The sequence below is a fragment of the Ceratotherium simum genome, chromosome 15 (assembly GCF_057802395.1).
Source record: "Ceratotherium simum simum isolate JZ-2026a chromosome 15, ASM5780239v1, whole genome shotgun sequence".
Lineage (NCBI taxonomy): Eukaryota > Metazoa > Chordata > Mammalia > Perissodactyla > Rhinocerotidae > Ceratotherium > Ceratotherium simum.
In genome coordinates, this window is record NC_141914.1 from 31,696,979 (window position 1) to 31,716,329 (window position 19,351).

Consider the following 19,351-nt stretch of genomic DNA (forward strand, 5'->3'; position numbering starts at 1 on the left):
TATTACAATTTTAACAATATAGTTTGAGTGTCAGTCATGTGCTGGGCGCTGTAGGAGACTGCTATTTCAACAAGATCCATTCCCTGAAAGTTTGGAATCTAAAATTAGAAATGAGAGCAACTAGGACTGGTCCATGAAGAAAGCAGCTCAGTGAAGATGGGTGATAGCGTGAATGTTAGGATTATCAAACCATTTTAAGGCCATTTTGATCATATTCTGAGGCTTTGAAAATTGACTGCTCATTTTATCTGTCTATGGGCTCTTTTTTCCTTGTTGTTATATTCCTTTTCTTCTGTGAATGTGTGTGTGTGTGTGTGTGTGTGTGTGAAAGAGAGAGAGAGAGATCAGAACTGAAATTATAGGGCTAAATAAGGGGGATGGGGGTTGGTCAGAGAAGAAATCTAGGTACAATGTACTCTCTCATGCTGTCGGATTTTAATAGGTGGATTGAATTTCGGCAGATAATTTTAGAGGGTATTGATAAAGCAAAATGATCAACTTGGAAATGTGGATGCTACCCTTGAGTCAGCTGAGTCTGTTTCTTGATATAAGGATAAATGTTCCACTTTTGACTTAAAAGGATGGATGAATGGATTAATTAATTCATTAACTAATTCATTCAAGTATTTATTGAGCATCTGCTATATACTAAATGCTATTTTAGACACTGGAGATAGGAAAGTAAACAAATAGACAATCTCCCTGTCCTTACTGGTTTTACATTGTAATGGGGATCGTCCAGATACATTTCTCTTCTAGAAGGAAGGGGTATCACTGGATCAGTGACAGTGGAAATTAGAGAAGGGCTAAAATGATGGGGAGTCAGTTGAGGCAGGTGTCTAACATCCTCAATCCAGCTGGGAAGGAAAATAACCAAGTGCCAACCTTGTGGTTTAAGCCAAATCAATGTACATTTTTTAGGAATGGGAATGGAAGAAATGTAAATTTATCTTCTTATAAGTTTCTCTGATTCCTGTTTTGACTGTTTCCCTATGAAGCTCAACTTCAATTACTGAACTAAGGAAGAGAGTGTTGGGAGGCCACACTCTCAGAACCAAAGGGTGCTCTCTCATGGCCAAGAGTGGGAAAACCACCACCTTAGCTCCCTGGCCCAGAGAGGGAAAAGATTTGAGACACTTGTGTCCCTCTCCCTCCCAACATCGAATGATCTCTTCAAGGTCATTTACAAGATGTGAAACCCTGCGAGGGAAGCACTAGAGGTTAGTGAATGAAAGGACATTAGCATTCCCATTTTTTTCTCTATGTGACCTTAGTTAGAACATGGGAGACATAGAGGTCAGAAGTCCTAGATTAAACTCATAGATCGTCATTCATCTGTTGTGTGACCTTGAGAGATTACAACACTTTAATTAGAGTCTCAGTTTGTTTGTAAACTTGGGTTATTATTATCTCCTTAACTTTCCTCACAAGATTGTTGAGAGTTTCAGTGAGATAATACATGGGAAGATGATTCCTAAACAGTAAAATACTATATAAATGTGAATGATAATTACATTCTTATTTTATTATGTGATTATAATATTCATGGTATCATGTTTTTATTGGCATACAGTGTAACACAGAGGATAAAAGAGAAGCCCTGGAAATAAATTACATGAGTTACATTTGAACTCTACCGATTGGGTGACCTTGATTAAGCAACTTAACCTCCCTGTGTCCCAGTTTTCTTCGTTTATAAAATGAGGATAATGACAGAACTTACTTCATCGAGTTGTTATAAGGATTCAGTGTGTCAATAATTGCACTGCACTTAGAACTTTGCAGGGAGCTTAGCATTGGCTCACATTAGTTATGTCTCATGTTTCTTGTCAAAACAGACATTCTCCAAAACATTGATAATTTCTCTACTTGGGCAATAAGGATACCACCTTTAATCTGTGTCATAAAGAAGAATTAAATCTATTGTCTTTCCTATTTTGAGAGATAACCAAAACCAGACATACATATAACAGGCAGTAATTCAATTGTTGAACTGTTGCATAAAGCACCGTAAATGAATTTTCTGTATAAAGGAATTCACAAATTATTAGAAAGTAATTGTTTATATTGCTTCTGCCAACCTATTTTAACTGACAATCTGGCAGAGAAAAGCAAATGGAAGTACGGCTACTATATGGGATAAAATCCATGGAGGAAAGGTCTTCTTCTGCCTGTCAATCTTGCTGTGTCAGAGCCCATGAGCTCATATACACCAAGCTTTGAGTCAGGGGCCTGATCTCAGAGCAGGATGATGTATGAGCAGAGCCAGGCTCCTTTGTGTTCCCAACAGACAAGGACATTGACAACATTCAACTAATGAAAATTTTGTTTGCCATTACAATGTCAAGGTTAATCATTCATTTCAAGTAGACTTCCAGCCTTCGTTAAATACATTATGTCCAGGAGTGAATGATGATGTGTATGAATCACAAGGTATGTTTTCCTGTTTTGGAAAGTCTGAATTTTATAGCAGGGACTTGATTTAAATGGATATTTTAATGACAGCATGCTCATTCTAATACTTTTCATTATTATCACATCTTCTTTGAGCCCTGCAGCTGCCCAGGTGGATTAGTACTGCTAATCATTACCATTGATCCATTTTGCAGATGTGGTTTAGAGAGATTAAATAACTTGTCCAGTAGCATACGGCTGGTGAGTGATTAAGACAAGAGCCAAATAAGATCATGATGGCATGAACTGTAAGCTTGTTGAGGGCAGGGAGAATGTAAAGGTGTATAGAGTTCCCCTTGGTAACCAAAAGAGAGCCTTGGATGCAATCTGTGCTCAATTCAAGCTGTCAGATGAATGGCTGCGAGAGTTCTAATAGTTTGATTTGGGAGTTGGAAGACTTGGCCTATGAATAAGGAAAGACTATTAAATGTTCTGTATTTTTTCTTTCTAAAATATGAAGATTATTAAGACTGTCCATGTTTTATTTGTTTGACTGGAGGTCAGAAATATAAATATAACTATATAATTATCTTTTCAGTGTGTATCTGGCAACTTTATCCAAAGTAATTAAAACTGCTTCCACCCATAATGTCTTCAGAATTATAAAGGGAAATTCTCAAGTTGTCAATAGCCTAAAAATCAAGATATCGTTATCCATGAGATGTTGCCGTTTAAAATAACCTGATTGTTTTACCTAAATCATCAGTAGGTTGATTTAATCTCATTCCTGACTCCAAAATGCAAAGATACTGGAAGTGTCCTAGTAAACATGGAGGAAGACTTATGAGATTTAGTGGCGAGGTAGGAAAGTTATGAATTTCTAGATATCAAAAAATTTAGTATTGCTTCTGATCTCAACAGCCATGTCCATAGGTCCTACATAACTTCTCAAATTTTCCTATACTTACCTCTTCTTCTCATTGTTGAAATGGAGTAAATGATGCTGATGATGACTTAAAGGGATAAACAGCTAAAATGCACCCTGACAAAAGCCACAGGAGTGCAAGGGAAAAAATAAGGTCTTTATTGTCTAATTGAATTGAATACACCACATTCTTTTAATAGAGATCTAAAGACAGGAATAACATTGCTCTCAGAAAGCTGACATTTATTGTTTTCATTTTGTTCCTTAAATGCCTAACTTGATGCTGTCATGCCAAGACAGAGAAGAGTACTTCAAACAGTAACTGCTATCTTCTTTTTCTTGTGTTCTCCGTCACCTTCTTCTATCCTACGCTGCTACATTGGTTAGTTACCTTCTGCATCAAAACATCTTCATTTCTCATAAACCCACAGAAAAAAGTCAACACACTCAAAGATCAGAGAACACACATTCTCTTTCCAGCCCTTTTTTTGGGGCACAAGACTGTAATGTTGGAGAAATGTGCTAGATTTTGAGAGTTTTGAATTTATTTCTCCCTTTTAGTATTATCTACATTATATATCTACACATATAATGTAGGTAATGTTTATATATCTATAAAAATTTTCTATTTGTTTATATAAAAGTTTATATATATATAAAACATTCAAACTTTGACACCTGAAGAACCTGTTAAAAACTCAAATTCCTGCACTCTACTCATAGAGATTTCTGCTTCACGTTCTGAGAAACCATCAGGAATCTGCATTTTCAAACAGCATTTCAGAAGAATATCATGCATTTTCTTAAAAAGAAAGTAAACACTGTCATCATCTCTTTTACTCATTTGGCATTTTCCAGTTCTCCAAATGCTTGCACATACATATTCAGTTCTGTGAGGTAGATGGGACTGATTATCCCCATTTTGAGGATAAGAGGCTCAAATTTAGCAATGATTTTCTCAGGGCCTCACTATACACCCTCCCTCCTGCCCATTTCTCTGGGTTCCTCACCTTAGCTGACCTTTGTCTTTTTGAGTGTTGGACTGAAAAAGGCAAGGAGCCCCAAAAGCCAGCCAGTACTGTCTGTGCCCGCCTTCCTCAAGAATGAGACAAGTCTTCTGGTAGCCAAGCAAGGAAAATAATTTTATCTGTGGAATGTGAACATTTCCCTAATTGACAGTGTTACCAATTGATTTGAAGTAATTCTCCTTGCCCCATCCAGATGCACTTTTGAAAATGTATGCAGTTGGCTTCACTTTTGGAGGAGTGTGTATGTATGTGTGTATGTGTATCTTTTTCACCTGTCTTGTTCTGTATTGTTAGAATCCCAAGTTCACTGTCATTCAGCTACACTGAACTGGTGCAGGAGATGTGTGCTCTTCCCTGTCAGGGCACCTTGCCTATTTAATCCTCCTCCCACCTGTCTGCCCCATAAGCCCCTGTCTGCCTGTGTTATGCCAGGAGGAGCAGGAAAGGTCCAGGCCCCCAGACACAGTAGGGTTATTTGACACTGCTTGATCTAAACAACCTCACAGGTCTTCATCCTTCTCATTGCCTAAGTGAATTTCTGCTAGGCCCACAGGTTTGTGCCCACGTCTAGAGAATTCCTGGGGCTTCTCCAGGTCCCACATCCATTTTCAGTAGCTTCCAGGGCCTGCATGTTCCATGATCTTTATTAGGGTGTTTCCAACATACACCTGTCTCTGCTTGGAAATGAAGCATTTAATCTTTTGGCACTACCCTTGATGCTTAGCCAGGTGTCTGTGAAGGGAAGGGATTTGCAGACAAGTTGAAGAGAGATGGTGAGTATAACTAATAGCCACTTCCAGACCTTAGCATGACTGGAAAGTGATTACTCCTTTTAGGTTTCCAGAATCTTTCATGCTGCATTTAAACTTGGGTGACATTATCTCCTCTGCTGAGTTCTCTGTAACATCCAGCTGTCATCACAAGCACTCCTGGAGACCTGATTGCACTCCAAAGCTGGTTGGTGACTGCCCTTGCCCACAGTCACCCTCTTACCCCACCTCCATTGTCCTCTCTGTGCAGGGTGCTCACTTGGTCCCTCATTTTAGTGATTGAGCCTGCTTTGCAGCTTTCTGGATAGAACCAAGAAATCTGAGTTCCAAGGATGCAGAAACACCTTTTCCGGTTCCAAAATGAGCTGACAATGGGGCCCAACATGAGGGCATTGTTACTTTCTCCAGGGTCCACTGCCCGCCTTCCTAAACAGAGAATTCTGTGTGCCCCAGCTTTCTGGCGGGAGGGTGGACCGCTTTCTCGCAGGTCCCCCACCGCTAACCCTTTCTTTGCGCCCCGCCTTCTCTGTGCACCCAGGGTCCTTTAACCGCCTGGCTGGTGGTTTTCTCTTGGGGGAGGGACGGGACGGAGCGGACCCGAGCTGCAGTTCCCTTGCTCTGCCTCTGAGAATTTCTCATCCAAACCTCAATCACGTAGGATTGCGTAGAGAGGAGAAAAGGGGAGAGACAGAAGACAGAGAAGGGGGAGAGGGGTGACGGGAGGGAGGGAGGGAGGAGAAGAGTCTGGGAGCAGAGGGCGTGAGGGAGGGGAGGAAGACCCGCGCGCGCTGCGCTTCTCTGCGCTCCGGGAGCCCGGCCCCCAGCCTGGCCGCACCTGGGCGCTCTGGAGCTCCCGGGCGGGTGGGCGAGCAGTGCAGGAGGTACTCCGCGGCCGCCGGCTCTTCGTCCCACCCGCCGTCTCGGTGGCGGTCTTCCCTGCCAGGAGTTTCCTGCGGAGCTAGCGCTCCAGCCGAGCGAGCCGGCCAGGAGGCGGCAGCTCGGCGCGCCCAGAGCCTCCGCTTATGAATGGGACTCTGCCCTGAGCGCTCCCTCCGGGGCGGCTGGGGGCGCCCCGCTAGTCCGCGGCTCTGAGCGGCCACCCGCGCAGCAAGTTGGGCGAGTTGGCGGCAGCCCGCACCTGCTTCCTGGCTCCGTCCCCAGAGCCTGCGTCCGGCCCCGAGGGCCCCGGTTGTGCGTTCGGCTGCCTCCTGCCGTCGCCGCCGGGGGCCTAGGGGCCCCGCCTGTTCCCCCGGCGCCAGACCATGGTGGGCAGCCTCTGCCCGGAGCCGCAGCCGCCTCGAGCCGACGTCGCCCGCAACCAGCCCCCGCCCCACCCGAGCCGACCCGCGGGGGTTCGCAGCGCGCCGGTCACTTCCTTCCTCCGCCGGGATGGGCCGCGCGGGACCGAGTGATCGGCCTCGCGTCCGGCCGGTGATCCTCATCTGATCTGCTGCCTGTGAGCTGCCGACTGCCGGGCCGCGCGAGCCTGGGGAGCCCGGGCAGCGCGGCGATGACCTGATCCCGAGCCCGCCAGGGCACCCCCTCCTTCCCTCCTTTCCTCGCTCCCTCTGAGCCTGTGCGGAGACTGGCTCGGTGTGGCGGCCCGGGCGGACCATGGCCGGGAGCTCCAGTTAAGGGCGTGTGGGCGCCGAGCTGGAGAGGACACCTTCGGCATCGCTGCCTTTTGAGGGGGCTTATTTAAACTACTGAGTCATTCCAGATTTAGGATTCCCTAAATAATCACCAACTGTGCCGTCTTGTGCCAGAAAGCAAGCGGAAAGAGAAAGGCGCCCGCTCTTGGGACCCCACGTATCCCCGGCGCTCGCCTCTCACGGGTTTCTCCCCGAGGGGTGCTTGGCCCTCGAGGATCTCCCTCCCTCCCTCTCTCCTTCCTTGCCCGTCCCTCCTTCCCTCCCCCCTCCCTCGCCTCCCGCTCTCTTCGCAGCGCTGCCGGCGGGGAGTCGCGCGCACCGCAGCTGGAAACAACTGCCCCCGCCCCGCGCCCCTACCCCGACTCCGGCTAACCGCTCCCACTTCGCGCCTCTCGGAATTCCCGAACTCGGGCGGCCAGCCCCTGGAGACCCGCAGCCGGTGCGATGCATTCCGTAGACCTTACCCAGCCGGGACTAACCTCCTAATCTCCAGAACTGCGGGCCGCAGGGAGTTAAATTGCTGCCTTCCTCTCCTTCTCTCTTGCGGTTGGTGGCTTGTTTTCTAAAGGAACGTTTTATTCACTTTTTAGTATTTTCTACCGGGGTCACGCTACCCGCCTCGGTCCAGACTCTGCTTTGTAAACGGGTTTTATATGTATGTATGTGTAGATATACTTTGGACACCTTGCAGCGCTTGCGCCTCTCCAACCGGGGCACGGCTTGCTGTTTTGGACATCCTTCTTCCCCTTCCACTTGGTACTCCGATCGCAGTGTGACCAAACACCCCACTGCCCCTTGGACGCGGATCGCCTTGGAATGCAAGTTTGGGGTGCAAGAGACTAGTTAACAGGAAGGCCTGGGACCGCCCCGCCCCCGCCGCCAGCGGTTGGGGAAGTTTACATCTGGAATTTCACACATTTTGTCGCCACTGCCCAGACTCTGAGTAACCTTCTGGGCGCCAGGTTTTCGGTACTGCAGCCTCCTCAAATATTAGCACTGCCTCCCCGCATCTGCCCTGTCCCTCCCGGCCGCCGAGGTCCTGCCCTCGCCCCGGCGGAGCGCGATCCCGAGGGCGCAGTGGAACCCGGGGCCTGGGGCCCGCGCTGAGCAGCTATGGCTGCGGCGATAGCCAGCTCCTTGATCCGGCAGAAGCGACAGGCGAGGGAGTCCAACAGCGACCGGGTGTCGGCCTCCAAGCGCCGCTCCAGCCCCAGCAAAGACGGGCGCTCCCTGTGCGAGAGGCACGTCCTCGGGGTATTCAGCAAAGTGCGCTTCTGCAGCGGCCGCAAGAGGCCAGTGAGGCGGAGACCAGGTCAGTAGAAGCCCAGACAGTGGGCTCCCCAGAGGCTGACAACCCCCTCCCCTTCCACAAAGAACCTGGGGGCGTCCATGGATGGGAACTAGGATCCTCCTCTTCCATTCTGGCACCCCCTTCTCCCTTAATTTCCAGACATCTCTTTCAGTCACTCTCTTTCAGTTAATAGCTTCTTGTCCCATATTCAGGAAAACACTTTATACATTGATGAAACCACGGTTTGACTAGGATGAGAGTTACATGTATAGATGTTCCTGGTCTGGTATAGCCTGTAGAATCCTGGCTGTGACCACCTCATTCTCTCCCTCTCTCATCCATCCATCCATCCATCCATCCATCCATCCATCCATCCGGTCCTTATACTGCCTACTGAGGACCTAAATATAAATAAACCTTCCTCCCTTTATCTTTCACAACATTTAGCATAGTTCTTGACACATTATAGACACCTAGTAGATACCAGATGAACTTAAATTTATTTTCTTTTTTCAACTCTTCCGCCAGCAACATATGATATTGCATCTTTCAGACATTGTAATTTCTCACCTCCCTATTTTCCCACATATCCTTTACATAAACCTTTTCCTTTCTCTTCCTTCAAGTACTCTCGTAATTCCAAGGGCTCTGCTCATTAACTTTTCTGTCCTATTACTCCCAGCATTTGCACACACATTTACTTTTGGGACATTAAGGGAACAACGTAGTGTCTGCAGTTTGGCCTCAAAAAGTGCAAAGAAAACTTTAGACTTATCAGAGATTTTTCTTGGCATGGGCTTTCTGCAGCTGATTCTCTTCTTTCGCCCCAAACTCAAATGGTTCGTCTTTGATGTGTCTCTATTGACAAAGGGAAATTGGACATCTTGAGTTTCAGAGTGAGTAATTCCCAGCTTAGGCCAGGCCAGCTTAAGAGAATGAAAGCAGAATTGCCTAGGTCTATGCTTCCACCAGACTTTGTTGATCCTCTGGGTGTGGCCCACAGAGTCCTTTGCAATCTGTAGATATTCTGTGCTTACTGTGTACAACTGAAAGGAAATACTATTTAGAAAGAAAGCTTGCTCTGTGATCAGTTGACCGGTCTAGCTTATCCTCTTTGCAACTCTGTGGTGTTCTCCTGGGTTCCAGGAATGAGGCATATGGGCTAGTGTCATTGGGGGGAGGAAAACACTTGGAAAGTCTGGATGAGCGGGGCTCAAAATTAGTTTAGAAATTTGGGATTAAGTCTTGTGAAGAAGTCATCTCATCTCATCTTTCTGTTGGGTTTTCATGATGTTATTCACTCCATAGTGGGCTCATTTTCCTATTCTGAGATGTTGATAAAATAGTAAATTTCAGGATTAAACAAAAATAACTGTGATCCCAAAGCAGGAGCTACTCCAGTCTGTTATTTTGCATTCAATTAATGTAGGCTGTTTATTTCATAAAGTGAAGATTTCTGCAAAAACTAGAATTATCTCCGCGCTGTAAATAATTCATCTTAGGGGAAATAAAATCCCTTGTGTTGTGCAGGATCATGTGGGGGCCATCTCCTCTTAGGGCTTATGTGGTCTATAAGGAACTTCAAGGCTCTGTATTCAATGTGACTCATGTCTCAATCTCTGAAGTATGTTCTTGCACTCTACTTGGGATAATTATATGATGTCTGTGACTAGATCTTACTCAGCCTTCTCAGTTAAAAACAAGGTAATAAAATGATAAGTGGATTATACTTGTGAATGGATAAGATAAACTCACTTGATCTTTGTTGAAGTTGGTTTGGAGACGAGCAATTTGCATGGCTTAATTTTGCGTGGGAAAATCACTTCCTGTGGCCCTTTCCTGAGCATCTCACTACAAAATAGAGAATTTGAGGGAATTGCTGAGTTTATTGTTTTCATTTAATCTGCTCCTCTTTTTCATCTGCTTAGTGTACATCTTGGCAGAGAGAATCCTGACTGGTGACTTCCTTTAGCTAAAATAATAATCTGGCAGAGAGATGACACAACCTTTTAAGACATGCCCAGTGCACAGGCAACATGCATGTGTCTGTACACCATGGACTTCAGTCTGTTCTGAAACTTAGTGTATAAAAATGGGAGTGTAAGGTGGAGAAAAGCTTTTTGGGAAGATGATAGTGTGCTATTATCATTACTAACAAAGCCAAATAATTAATCTGTTGCTTTGCTGTCAGCGACCATGATTCACATAGCATAGGATAAGCCTATTTATAGAGAGATAGCACCTTCCACATCTCAATTCCAGAGAGAATTCTTTAGCTTGATTGGGAGGAAGTTGCTAAACACCAAAAAGAAAAACTATTTCAGGGAATCTGTTTTATAAGCACTTGGATGTTATGTTCACTTAATGGTTGAGTTATTCTTGAATTCACTAGCCCTTCTAAGCCATGTCCTTGTGAACTACAAACTGAGTCACAGACGGTAAAGTGGTGAAATGGAAGAGCTTGTCCCGATAAAGAATTTCCACTCTGAATTTCTGTCACTGAGACACATGTTTCATTGACCTGACTTTCCAGGGGAGTGAGGCTGAGACAGTGAAGCTAAGCCAAGTATTGGATGGGAAAGGCCGCGGTTGTATTTCTGATTTCAGGGCCGACACCTTGAGGTCTCCCAGTCTCTTGTCTTAGCTCACCAAGTTCTGATATGTATAATGTTTAAACTTTATAAACACAGTGGGAATACTGAAATTACATGGTAAAGGTCTCAGATTTCAAATCATGATATTGCAGAACGAAAACATGAGAAGTGGCAGGGCAAGACCTCACATCATACAGTTCCCCGGCCACAGTGCACCTCAGATGCTTTGTGAATGCCGTCCCTGGAGCCCAGTGTGATGGCTTACCCTGGGATTGTGCAGCAAAATCCTTACTTAGATGAGAAATCCTAGAACCAGAGCAAGTTGGTGGTTTACACAAGGTCACACGGCTGGATTGTGGTAAAATTGGGACTAGAACTAGATCCAGTTGATTTTTTTTTGCCTCTTCTCTTCACAGCACAACACTGAAAAAAGTAGTATGAAGAATTGAGTGTCCTCTGTCAAAGGATGGAAATAATTTTGTGGATTATCTATTTATTTTTACCATTAGGGATGGTTTTTCTTCTTATTATTTTGTGATTAGAACAGGAATAGGGTAGAGTAGGGGAGGTGACTGGTAGAAGGAGGCTTAGGCTAAGTCAGGCAATTGGCGTTCTAACATACCATCCTATAGCTAGCATGCACTATAGAAGTAAATCCAATAGTTAAGACATACAGACAGCATAGGAATAGTTAGCCCCTTAAGCACTTTGTGGACTGTATCTCTTTGGAAATGAAATGTTGGAGACCTTGAACTGGCAAGTTGACTGAGGTCATTGAACCATAAAAAAGCCTTCAGAACATTTCTGTCTATGCACTTTTTCATAAAGAAAGGAGCATTCTTATGGTCATTACTGAGTCATTATTTATGTGTGAAACACCTGTATTAGCCAGGCCTGTTAGAATATTTGCTTAAATGTTGATGTCACTTAATTTGCTATTAAGTGACAACTAATAATAATAATATAATAATAATAATATAATATAATAATAATAACTAATGGCTATCTAAGCCATTAGTGCATCCATGTGAATTATGTGACTTATTCATTTCCAACATTTGTTTACTTTTATTCATTTCCAACATTTGTTTACTTTTGAGTAGAAACACTGTACAAATGATTTAACCTCAAATTATTTATCTTTTGACTCAGAAGTTACTGCAGATAATGGATAGCATTCACAATCGAGAAAGGAAAGGTGTTTATAGAATCTTTGAATGTTGGAGTGGCCATGAACCTTGGAGGTCATCTACCATCACTCTTTCATTTTTCACATGAGACCCTCTCTGGAAAGTGCAGAGTAACCAAATGAGCCTAAATCTATGTACTTTAAGTGATTTTGTGTTTTTATTATTTTTCTATATAATTTAATTCCTTCCCTCAAACCAGAGCATTAAGAAAACATCAGCAATCAGGAAAAGATCCTTACCTAAAAAACATTAGATATTTTTCATAACTTAAGTATTTGGTTTTATATGTCCCTCCCTTTTTAAAAATGGTGTAGTATATTGACACTTAATGAATAAAATACATCAAAGAAGGATTATAATTTTACTAAGTTTTGTTGATTTTCATTGTCTTATTTTTCTGAGTCCTCTTTTCTACTGTTATAAAAATTGTGGTTATTCAAAATATTTTAGTATTCTTCCAAATTGTTTCGTTAGGTGCATAGTATTTAATTGCACACTCATTCAACATTTTACTATCAAACATCCTTTTACATAGATGAAGGAAACATCACAGAAAATAGAAACTTCAAGAAGAAAACTGACAAAAAAGGGAAAATAATCCTTAATCATGTGACCTATGTAATATAAATTAGATTTTTATAAATTGAACTAATTTTGGTCAATATATAGATCGAGAACAGATTCATACGACAGGTGATATTTTATATTTATAGCAAGTACTTTTATTGTATTTTCTCCTTTAAAAGTATGACTCATGTCTGAACTACAAAATAAGCCTAATTAAATGATATTTGGCTTGGTGTCTGTTAAAAAAACAAGCTTTTCTCTTCAGAAACCCACCCTAGAGTTTAAACTGATATTTTGTATGTGTTTTTTAAATCCTATTTTCTCTACAGCAGTGCATTCTCATCAACAAATTATGTTTCCATTGTAAGAACGTTTTAAAATAGCAGGTACTGTGATCTCTTGATTTCTTTCATCCCACAGAGATCTCATCAAGTCATAATTCAGGATTAAGTCTTTAAAGTTTTAATGAAGTTGATATTCTTGAACAGAATTAGAAAAACAATTTGCAGGAAATGAGGCAGTCTGCATTTGAGGAAGCAATAGGATTATTTTGGAAGATCTTTAGAAACGAAAGCTTTGTCCCATAAAATTATATTTAAAAAAAATCCTGGCCTTACCAGTATAGCACCACGTTGCTTTTATTCTTGGTGAGAGCATTTTATGCATCTGCGTTGGTTTGGTTTGGGAAATTTGTTAATAATGATTAATTTTTTCTTGTCTCTTCCTTGGGTACTTCATCATAATGTATATTTGCTATGACTTTTACTTCTACAACTGTTATAGATTTTATAAGAACTCTCAAAAACAGCCTCCTTGGATATAAAGGACTCCATTAATATAGTACTACATTTTAGGTTCTATCTAATGGCCTACTCTTGGAATTACAGAGCTTTACTTGTTGTCCAAAGAAAGATGCACCCAACCTAAAGGGCTTTGATTCCCAGGCCACCTTCTAAGTATCTTTGAGAGGGAGGAACCTTAGATACAAAAAGTCTATAAATTAATCATATATAATAATAACAGCTAACTTGACTATGTGGCTTCAGGATTTATAGTTTCTTTACAACTTTTGCCCCTTGTATTCTTTATAGCAATCCACTGACGTAGTTAACCCCTTCTTTGAAATAAAAAAACTAAGCTTCAAAATGGCAGAGAGACTTGTTCAGGTTCATGGAATCCGGAATCCCCCAGCCCCCACACTGCAGATCATCTGTCTTGATCTTCCACCACGTTGAGCTAAGAAGGCTGAATCTGACTAACTCAGTTTGATTTGAAGCTGGGAAACTCTTGTTGAGGGGAATCTGATGAAGAGTTCAAGGAAATGTGGCGTGTGATGACATGTTTGCTTTTTGTGCTATTTGTGTGATCTAGAGCACTCTCTAGTGAGGAGGAGGGAAGTGGAAAGGCTGGTGGAGGTCTGCAGGCCAGGGCTGAAGAAGCGGTCCTGTGGCTCTCTTGTTATGTACTGGTCCCTGGCTCCTGGCTGGGGTGTCCCTCTCTGCATGCTAGGAGCCTCAGAGATATCAAGGGTGCCACTTGGGGCACGTAAGGACCCGCTGGGAGACTTGGGTCCAGAGGGGCCAACTTTCTTGACTGTAAACATAAACAACTTCTTCAGATGTTTTCGAAGGTAAAGAGGTTAATACCAAGGCCAGGAGAGCCCTGTAGGATTTAGTCTTTGAATTCGAATTCTGAATATGTTATTTGTAAGAACGTTAAGCAAGTTTCTGAATATCTTTGAACCTCGGTTTGCTGATTGGTAAAATGAAGGTATTATCTCTAGCATTTGGTCAGGAAATGTCTCTCTGAGGAAGAGTCATTTAAGCTGAATTCTGAAGGATGTGGCAGACAAAGAGGGATTGGAAGGCTGTTCAAGGCAGAAGAGAACACCTTGCTTGAAGACTGAGGTGAGAGGGAGTTCTGTGATTTGAAGAAGTTGAAGTGTGGCTGGAGCAATGAGAGGAAGGGGTACAGGGCTGAGTTGTGCAGAGCCTTGAAAACCCTCCAAGGGATTGCGTATTTTAATCTAGGATCCAAAGAAGAGTCAAAAGTAGGGGGTGATATAATGTGACTTGCATATTTACACGGACATTCTGGCTTTGGAGAGGAGAATGGGTTGCAGGGGAGCCAGGGTGGCAGCTAAGGAGTCATCAGGCGGCTAGGGCGTCAATCTGGGCCAGCATTTCTCAGAGTGTGGTGCAGAGGCCCTGGGAGCTCCTTGAAAACCTTTCAGTGCGTCCACAAGGTCAAAACTATTTTCATAATAATATTTCCTAATAATAATAATTATTTACCTTGTTCACTCATTCTGTCACAGTGCCCAATGGAGTTTTCTAGATATTATTTGATCTATCCACAATCGTCTGAAAAGGCTATGAAAAATTTCCTCCCTTTTCAACCACACATCGGTGTGAGGCCAGGTTTTCTTTGTTTACTTCAACCACAACAACGTATCGCAAGAGATTGAATGCAGAAGGAAATGTGAGAATCCAGCTGATTTCTATTAAGCCAGACATTAAAGAGATTTGCAAACATATAAACTGCTTTTTCACTCATTTTTTTTTTGTTTTGGAAAATATAGTTATGTTTCATTAAAACATGCTATTTATATTAATATTTAGCAAGGTTATTGTTATTTTTAATAAATATTTGAAAAATTTTGTTGTAATTTCTAAACACAGTAAACATTGAAAAATATGAACCACATAAACAAAAGCTCTTTGGGGTATTCAATAATTTTAGGAGTGTAGAAGGGTCCTGAGACTAAAAGTTTTGAACACCACTGGTCTAGACTATAGATAATGTTGACACAACACATTACGGCAGTGGCCATGGATATGAAAAGAGTAGGTGGTAGTAGAATGAGCATAACCTGATAACAGGTAGATATGAGTCGAGAGAGAGTGAGGTGCCTGGATGATTCCTGGCTGAACAATTTAAATGTGAGTGGCACCTTTGCTGAGATGAAGGAAAGCTAAGGGGAGAAGCAGGATTGATATGGTTCAAATAATATCATTCCAAACTACAAAGCACTATAGAAGGCTAAGGTGAAAAAACTGGGTAATGGTGTTATTTATTATTTAATAGTTTTACAATGTGATGAAGATCCCGATTACCCATCTGTATAAGGCTATCTACTTTATTCTTGAACTCTCAAGGAAACATTTTAGAATATTGACCCTCCACTATTGATCTAGAGTTACTACTTTGCAAGGGCAGTTCTATGAGGGAGAGAAAATTATCAAGGAAAGTGGAAAAGCTTAATAGTTTTTCTAATCTTTTAAAATTGAAACAAAATATTTGGTATCAAACAGGCTTTCAAAGACATTTGACCTGCTTCAGTCCTGAATATATCCTGAATATGGCTTTCATATGTTTGGCATGTAGGTGGATTTCATGCGTGAGTATGGGCCAAGTTCATTGATTGGTCTTTGTGTACTCAAGTGACTTTGAAAAGACAAACTTTGTCAAGTCCTCTTTATTTGTCTGCCTTTTGTTAGTCATTTGATTAGTTTATGGTATTTATATATTACCTGGCTCCCTGCTTCTAACCATACTTCGGGTTAATGTTTCTTAATTGGAGTTTAAATGTCTACAGCCTTTTCTTAATGACTTTTCAGGGCTCAATAGAGAGGGCCTTAAGGCCTAAGACCAAACTTGATTCCCTAGAGGAGAAGGATGACATAGGACAAATAGGAGGTGCACACTGAATCACAAAATGTTAGAGCTTAGAGATTATATAGGCCAGTGGCTCTCAGCCCTAGCTGCAAAATGAAATCAACTGGGAGTTTTTAAAATGTGCTCATGTCACACACCCAGAGAATCTGGTTTTATGTGTCCACTCTGGGGCTCAGGCATCAGTCATCAGTTTTGTTTGTTTTTAACATCCTAGGTGATTCTAATGTGCAGCCAGCGTTGAGAATCACCCACCTGCTCGAGTCCCATCATTTCATACCTTGTGACCCTTAAATAAATAATTATTTTATTCATTAATGTCTTTAGGAGCACATTCATGATGTCTAGAGACTGTGCACACCAATTTTAATTATAATGATTATCCTTTCCGTTGGCTTACTGTTGAATTTTTCAAGTATTTAATGGAGTCCAAAACCTGAGCTGCATTATGTGATGTGCTTGTGTGCCTCATCTTCCTGACTAGCATGTGAGTTCCTGAGGACAGGACCCGTGCCCTGTTCCTCACTAGATTCTCAGCACCCGGCATCCTGCCTGTGTCACTGAGTTCCTCAATTGCTGTTAAATCAATGAGTACATGACATACTGACTCATTGAGTCTTACCTTTACAGCAAGCCTCAGAGAAAGAGGGATTCTTCAGTTAGTGTCTCCAGCTCTCACATAAGGATGCTGAGGTCTAGCAAGCCTGGGGCTTCTCAAGTACATAAGACAAATTCAAAATAGATTCTGAGTTTGAGCTCAGATTTATTTTTCCTAGTCTACTTTTCTTTCTGCTCTGCCAGCACTAGAAATGGACCTTAGTTTCTTTCTTTGAAAAACAAGGAAACTATATTAAAGGATGTCTAAGGGCCTTTTTAACCTGAAAAGTCATTAAATAGCTCCCCTCCCCCAAGGAGAAACACTGATGATGGGAGACTGCATTACTCATCTGCTCCCTGCTCCTTACTTACACAAGAAGCATAAAAACTATTTTCCTAGTGTGCTGTTTAGGATGTTCCTAACTGCGTCCCATGGTTTAATTAATTAAGTAACCTGTAATGTGCTTTTAAACACATCTTTGTCTAAAATATCAGTCTTTATTTCTTTTGACCCCCAGTTAGGCCTATTCTGTCACTTCAGGATTAGGAATTAAATCCAGCGTGCTGCAGTATTTTAGATTTTTTAAACCTAAGGTCAAAAAGGGGATTGAAACGAAGTGTGAAAGAGACTCAGGAGAGAAAAACTGTGAGCTTGTATAAGTTATTGTAAAAGAAAAAATAAAAATTTCCAGAAGATATGTTTTTTATTGCTACTGGTGACTTAAATGTTTTATTTTAATTTTGGGAATTCGAAAGATGACCCAGATCACCTTCACAGTGTCCTAGAATCGGATAATACTCCTCAAATAATTAAGAACCAGGGACAAAATTTAAATAAGTACCAAAAGTAGGGATCCATATTCAAAAGCCTGGTTAGAATAAGTGTTAGATTCTGTTTTTAGACAAATAGCTCTAGCTGAGCTGTCCACATAATATCCATCCCATATGCAATATTATGTTGAGGAGAAGACTTTAAGAAAGGACAGCTACTCAAAAATCAGCTAAAGAGGCTGGAACAGAGAAGGTTGGTCAATGTCTGAATAATTAATAAAAAATGATGGAAAATAAGGAGGATCTCAAATTTCAAGGAAACCCAAGTTTCTCACTATGGAGAGAGTTAAAACTGTGGTGTTGTCATGCTTTATTGCTTCAGAGGAGGACTGCAGTGGATTTTCGCAACCAGAGGGTAGCCATGAGCTGAAGGGTAAGTGGCATACGATGTGATGGTCCAGAAGCTCAGAATTCTAGGAAAGGAAGTCACGTTGATAGAAACCCAGGCTTCCTCTGTAGTCCTCTTCTTGTGGGATATCCCTCTGAGAGATTGGAGAAGATTTACTTTCCCTTCAGAACAGTAGAGAAGGTTCCTGTTTGCCTCCTTGCTGAGCCTGTCTTTCCCTGATAGACCCCAGAGCCATTATCCTTTGCAGCTTTTGCTGAGGCAGAGTAGTTCGTAGCATCCTGGCTGGGCTGCCTCCACATTCTGCAGCTCTGGTATCCCAAGAGGTCTGCCTACTCTTCCCTCTCCACCTACAGGTCATGTGAAAAACAGCACCAAGGAGAAACTTTGAAATAATGCTTTTCCTAGTGTTTCCACAAGATTCCTTTCTCTGAGGTAGTCCTGAGCTGCATTTCCGGATTACTACGTGGCTTCTTGAGTTAGAGTTCCATTCATTATGGCTCTGCTAAGGGGACCACCATCTTGGTTGGAAACCTGAAGATGGAGATTCTATGGCCCTCTTGTTACCTTCACCTAAACCACAGTCCTGCCAATTCTTTCTCATGCTGAGCAACCACATTCAGTCTGAAGCTTGTTTCCATGGAGCTGTTGAGTGAAGACTGGAGAGCAGCAAGCTTCATGTACCTTGGTTCATTTTTTGAATATAGTCAATGTCTGAAATTTGGATTAAAAACTCTTGTTAGAATTGGTACTTTGTATAAGACTTAGTCTTTTGCCGTTACATATCTGCTTGAGAATGAGTATCTGTGACTTCAGCCTTGGGAGGTCCACCTAGTGGGATATATGACTTAAAGTGTTGGTGGGTTTGAATTGGAAGACATCAGAGCTCATTACGGTCACCCACCTTATGGAGGACGGAACTGAGACTCCGAAGGGGTGACAGGTCATACAACTATGAAAGGCAGAACAAACACTGAAACTAAGCATAAGCCTATGCCTTACTGCTACACCATAGCTGTCTCCTGTGGGACATTGCCCGATGCTGGTAGCAAAATCTATTCATCTGTTCTTTGTCCTGAGCAATTTAAATGTGGGTAGTTGCTTTTAAATATTTATAGTCAAATAATATTGCCATATGTCTATCAAATATCTTTTTGTCATGTACTTGGGAATGGGATACACCAATAATGAAGAAGTCCCTGTTCTTTTCCTGTAGGGCAATATATAATTAGGATTTGTTAACTTGGGCCAGATTTGCATTTCTATGTTCCAAGTTGTAGTTGTGCTGTGTTCTTTTGGACAGTTTCTCGTTTAACGGCTATATTTCAAGAAAAATAACAATAATTCCTTAACTTAAAAAATTTAGCCAAAATCTGTCTTTAAAATGCACATGTGGGTTCAAGGCCTGGCTGAGAGCAAGCTGTTTTATTATATATATCAGCATGAATAGGCTGCACAATCAAAGTTCTTTCTCCACCTCTCCTCACACAG

General features: G+C 42.2%; 1 protein-coding gene across 2 annotated transcripts in view; it reads left to right on the forward strand.

Moving 5' to 3' along the window:
* The window catches only part of FGF12 (fibroblast growth factor 12), a 516,156-nt gene that overhangs the window by 269,458 nt on the left and 227,347 nt on the right, over positions 1–19,351 (forward strand). The window contains exon 1 of one of the 2 annotated variants that reach the window (XM_004424568.3): positions 6,403–8,081. The exons of the other annotated variant lie outside the window; for it this stretch is intronic. Within the exon in view, the coding sequence (XP_004424625.1) occupies positions 7,883–8,081 (199 nt within the window). The 5' untranslated portion in view covers positions 6,403–7,882. Of the gene's footprint in view, positions 1–6,402; positions 8,082–19,351 lie in introns of those variants that run through there. 2 annotated transcript variants of the gene reach the window in all.